At 39.3% G+C, this 6,000-nt stretch overlaps 1 protein-coding gene across 2 annotated transcripts in view; it reads right to left on the bottom strand.

The window, feature by feature from the left end:
- Nucleotides 1–4,273, bottom strand: part of LOC307235395 (kinase suppressor of Ras 1-like) — a 32,062-nt gene extending 27,789 nt beyond the window's left edge. For both annotated transcript variants that reach the window (XM_080007475.1, XM_080007476.1), the window contains exon 1: nucleotides 4,140–4,273. In XM_080007475.1, the coding sequence (XP_079863601.1) occupies nucleotides 4,140–4,142 (3 nt within the window). In that variant the 5' untranslated portion in view covers nucleotides 4,143–4,273. The remainder of the gene's footprint in view (nucleotides 1–4,139) is intronic.
- Nucleotides 4,274–6,000: the final 1,727 nt, after the last annotated feature.

The following is a 6,000-nucleotide window of genomic DNA, read 5'->3' on the forward strand; positions in this document are numbered from 1 at the left end:
CAACCCATGGTTTCTGGTTTGGGAATACCCGAACTTTCACCGTGGGAACGATATCATCCGCTAGCGTAGTTACAAAACTTACTACAACCTCCGTAAACTCGCTGACGTCACTTGAACTTGATTGGAACATGTCCCAGTCTACGTCAGTCAGAGCGTCCTGAAGCGCAGCCTCCGATTGGTCCGCGTAGGATTTCCGTCGGCCACTCTGCTTCCACGGATAAAAAGTCCCAAAGTTGTTCGTTTAGGGAAATTTTTATATCCATGAGTGCATCGCGGTTGTATGAGGTAACTGTCAATGTTTTTTTGGCGTACATTATGATAAAAAAAGGAAAAAAATACTAAAAAGTGAAAGAGTAACCGGCACAGGCGACCGCTAGGGGCGGCGCCACTATCGCCATGTGTGTGTGTGTGTATATATATATATATATATATATATATATATATATATATATATATATATATATATATATATATATATATATATATATATATATATATATATATATATATTTCTTAATAATTATTATCTGTTGTAGATTTGTAGTTGTAACAAAAGTAATTTCCCCCTGGGATTATTAAAGTATTTCTGATTCTGATTCTGAAGCAGTCAATGCTGCGTCTATGTATATATCAGAGGCCATGCAGGGACGTTAAGAGGGGCAGGTGCTGAAACAAAAGAGAAAAGGCACATGGACTCCCAGCTCCGGGGGCCATTCTGCCACTCTGGGCAATCTGCCGACGAGGGGGGGCAGCTGATAAAAAAGGGCACCGTGGTGTCTAATATATATGTCTATGATTGCGCAACCAAAATGAATAAAATTAAACTAAAATTGTGACAATTTAAAAGTATCTCTTCAGTGAACATGCAATCGTAATGTGATCCAGTTGTCTTTGCAACAGCAGCACAAAAGTTGTCTATTGCCCTTTTTATCTTACTGACATTGAGCTAAAGTCTTTGAAATCCCAGTCCTACCAATACCTTGTATCCCCCCTGACCAAGCTGATATTTCCAATGGTTTGGATTCCCTGGTCTTAATACTGTTCGCAAAAATAACTATACGTAAACACAAATTAGAAAAATAACATTTTTCGATTAAAACAGACAGTTAAAAAAATATAACTATTTTACATATTAAAAATACTTTATGAAAATATTGTGGGAGCGTCACCCTTGCCTATTGACTGGCTTCTACCGGAAATGTGTTTAAAACAGCAAACACTTAAGAGACAGAAGTTCAGTACAATATGTGCCTGTCTGCAGTGGAACTGCAGTCAGAATCAAAGAATTCCAAGTAGAAAGCTGGTTTTGTTGATAAACACTGTTTTGTTTTTTTTACTCTTTTTCATTGAATCAGAATCAGTTTATGCCGCCAAGTACTATTACACATACTAGGAATTTGTTCTGGTGAGCTTTGGTGTGTAACACTACAGACAATTAGAATTGAAAAAATCTTAACAGTCTGAAAAACATGGAGAATAATAAAGTAAGTAAAAAATAATAAAATAAAATTGTACATCGGTTCAGAAGGGAGCAGGTATTTGCATCACTTTCTTTGCGGTGCAAGGCAAAGTCGAACAAATGGCTGTTTCTGTATCTCGTTCAGTGTATTTCCTGCCACATGTGCACACTCTTTATGTCAGTTGAAATAATGGCAGCTAACTGCAAGCCAGGACTAATCTTTATTTCAATTTTTAGATTTTCATAGATTTTAAATGGCCATCTTTGCATGTTATTTGTACTTGTCAATCTAGAATTTAAATGTTTCTGAAAGGATAAATCTTTGTACACTTAGTTGTAGAATGTTTGTCTAAAGCTTACACAAAGTAATCAGGTTTTGTTACTGAGATGTAGTGATAAAAGATGGAATTTCTTAAATTACAGTTTATAATTGTTAACTAGTAATCCATAATGGATTACATTTCAGCAGTAATATCCCAATCTCTGTCTATCTTACAATCCCATATATATTCTATTTGCTCAACAATACCCATTGTGGCAAAAAAAGCGTAAGGGGGTATTTGAAATCAAAATAATGACAATTAAGGAGGTCTCAGGGATGGACTTGTTGATAGATCTTCACATGCCAAGCAATACTGCATTGATGATTGACATTAAGAGGCAGCGGTTCATGTGTGAAGGCAAGTTTCAACAGGGGCTGCCAAAAGTATTCTCTGGAAGAGTGAATCACCTATCAGGAAGATAGTGGAACGTATGGACACGGCAAGAAAAATATATATATATATATATATATATATATATATATATATATATATATATATATATATATATATATATATATATATATAGCACAAATGCCTAACAAGTGTCGGGATATGGGATTCGATAGGTCCTTCACCACTACAGGAGTGAGGGCAAGTATAAACCACATGTTATCATTTATTCCTGACCAGTTCAAGGTGAGACAAACCTAAAGCATGTAAAAAAAACCTAAAGCATGTGTAAAGCCGTGCCGTCGCCATTGCAGTTGTGTTCACCAAATGTTCTAGCCAGTCTACATTTTAGGTGACAAACAAATTTCACTAAGTTAAGAATTATTTTGATTGACGTCTGACCAAGTTGATATAGCAAACACAATATACAGTATGTGCACACAGTACACTTGAAGCCATCACAAGTCTCCCAGAGAGCCGTTTTTGTGTAAAACAATATTTAAGGTACTTTTCACATACTGATTTCAAACACTGATTTCCCATACAAGATGGTCAACTTGTATGCAAATTTGGATGCAGCGAGTGTGTGTCAGCAGGTGATATTCTGTCAAGAAAAATACACTTAGAAACAAAATTGTGTTAAGACTCATGGTGCTGTCGGGTTGCCAGTTCAGTCAACTGAGTTGCTGTTCATACCCAACACAATTTTTTCCGAATGTAGCTGCATTTATAACTAAGATCTAGGTTATGTTGTTCTTTTTACTTGGCATAAAGACACAAGATGTATCTTTGTAGAACCAAAAGTATCTCTTCCATGGTATCACCCAGATGAACCATTTTCTTTCAATGTTCCTTTAAAGAATTGCTAGAACATTATCCACACAACATATGTGCGTCAAACAGTACAGGCAAGAAATGCATCAGAAACCGTTTGTTTCCATGATTTGAGACAAAATGAAAGAATGGAATCATTGTTAAGTTGTTGGGTTTTTTTTTTAACAAAAACCTTCACTGAATCGTACTGTTCCAAAGGGCAATTTGTTTGGTGTTGCAGTTTCTGCACATGTTGCGTATAGTCTGTTAGAACCCTCACACACGCAAAACCACACACACCCTCGGAGATATACACACAAGCTGACACAGCTGAGCACATAAAGCAGGTGCTAGAATGTGAGTCCATGTCGGTGTTTAGTGAGTCAGAGAAAGACAGAACAGAGAGAAGCAGTAAAAAGATAAATTATGAGGAAGAGCGAGAGAGAGAGAGAGTAACATTGAAAAAAATCTCACATTGCAAGGTACTGTCTGGGCATGCCGCTGCAAGCTGTGGTTAGAGACGACATGAGACAAGGAATGGTAGGCATATCAAAACAACATGTAAAAACACAAGGAGAAACACCAGCACAAAATTAAGACAAAACCTGGGATTACCAGTGTAAGACCCACAAAAACTACGACAAAATACGTCTAGACAAACTTTTAACAGGAAAATGAGACAGAAAGCCTTCCTAGTCCCCCACACCCATGCTTACCGAGACCGCAAGATTTCTTGGTAAACTGTGACGCAGCCAAACTACACCAGGAACATACAACAGTCCATTCTGAGAGTCATTCCAGAGCTCCACTTTAAAGATGCCACTCAAGCTGCAACAGCAGGGGAATACAGTCTGGCCAAACTACTGGAGAACAGGCTCAGCTACACATGGCTCCGTAACAAACAAACACAAACACGGAAAAACACAACCGCATATTGCATTACTGCCTCATGCGCTGGGTTTCCTGCCTCGCGAGCCCGAGTAGATATGTTGGCCATACACAAACTATTCGGTCAAACAGGAAACACCTGTTTCGTCTTGTTTTAAATAAGAAAAAAATAAAAGGTCTCTCATGAGGTTCGCCCCTCACAGGTTTGCCCAAATAACAGAAACTTTACACAGTATTCGAACGACAGAGATAAGGGTAGTACATACCATGTGGTCAACAGGACGTACTCAGCCCCGTACTCAGTGTCCGGAAATCTCTCAAACCAGCCAAGCATTCACAAGCCACCGGAACGCAACTCACACAGGCTAGCTCTGAGGTAGGATCTCTTCCTGGATTCACTTTCACACTCCCTGCTTTTCCCCTCCCTCTCGTGCCCGGTCTCTCTTCATCCCCTCCACCCTCTTTTCAGCAATCCATTCCAGATAAGCAATCAGCCAACCAGCCTGTCTTTCCTAGACAGGCCAAAAGGGTGTATTGCAAAGGTTTGGACATACTCACTTGCTTAAATTCCGGGACCCAAACAATTCAGGCTGGGCAGCTATTAGTCAATTGAAAAAGGAAAACATTGATAGTAGTCTCAGACTTTTCTTCAAATGTTAAGCAAATGTTGGTGTTACTGTCATTAACATTACATAACGAACATACATAACACTGACATTTGAAATTGCCGTGCTAGTCTATAAACTACTTCTACTTCGTAGAAAAGTAGGAATCTATGTGACATTACTTTTTTAAAGGAAAATCTGTCAGATCAACTGTGACATTGTTATAATTATATCCTGTTGTGTGTGGACCCGTTTCTCATGATTTAAAATATATTTCAATTTTTTTGGATACTCGAGACTTATTATAAGAAAACACCTTGAAGGTCTTAGTGGGTACTACTAAATCCACACAAAATTGAATGTAATCAGAAATCGCATTTGTTTGCTCATTCAAATCTGGACTATCAAAAACCTCCCATAGCATCGTAAAAATAACCCTGCAAACATAAGCCGCTGTCCTTGTTCCAATTTCCTAACAGACCGGACCTGGGGCTTCGCCCTTTCCAGCAGCCTCTGATATGCTCGATGTGGTCTGACACTCCCAAGAGGGGTGGGAGTGCAGAGTGAGCATCTGTAATAGTGCCAAAGCACATGTCCAGACTCTTGTTTTTCCTGGTTTGACATTTACATATTGGTAGTAAGTGTGCAGATATTTACCCCAGGAACAGTTGTTAAAATCACCATAAATTCTGCAAAATCACCAAAAAGACAATCTCCATCAATGGCATTTAACAATAAGATTATAAAAAAAAGGGCGGGAAAACCACAGCACTAAGGCATAAAATAAACCAATAGACGGCAAAAGTGAAACACCGCCAATCACCCCCAGTGCAAAGCCCTGCCGATTGGTCACAGCAACCCCCAATGGATATAAGATATAAGATTATGCTCTTACATAAGTTGTATTACATATATTATATAAATATGGACTGTTGGGTTAGATATATTTAGATTATACATATTTCCTCTTAAATTTCTTCTTCATTATTATTATGCATAGCACAACCTAAAATTGGAATTCAGATGCATTGCTGGTGACACATCAGGAAACGGGGACAAAGTAGATTGTGCACAGCTAAGGACCTCATGGGCAGGCCAGAGACAAGGCAGCTGATTAGCAGGATCCCAAGCGCCCAACACTCAAGAGGTCCAGCCACAATATGGGCAGTATCTGACGAGCCACATGAAGCCAACGACCATGGTAAACTCAGAATTGTGCACTGATGATACATACCTTTCCAGAGCCCAGTGTCAGGCCACAAGGGCTGTGACATTGATTGGCTCATCTAAAAAGCTGAAGGGAGTGTGTGCGTGTGTGTGTGTGTGTGTGTGTGTGTATTGAGATGGGTGTGGGTGTGTGGTATGTGCAGAGGCTGGATTGGGTGTGTATAAATAGCTACTGGGCAGGGACTGAGAGCAAGAGAGAGAGAGAGACTGCTTGCAAATGAGCTGACTCGACACATTCTAGAGCCTGTAAGCCATTTGGGTGAATGCTCATCACAGATGAGAATGTGGGCTCGAG

The sequence above is a fragment of the Zeus faber genome (assembly GCF_960531495.2).
Source record: "Zeus faber genome assembly, chromosome: 9".
Lineage (NCBI taxonomy): Eukaryota > Metazoa > Chordata > Actinopteri > Zeiformes > Zeidae > Zeus > Zeus faber.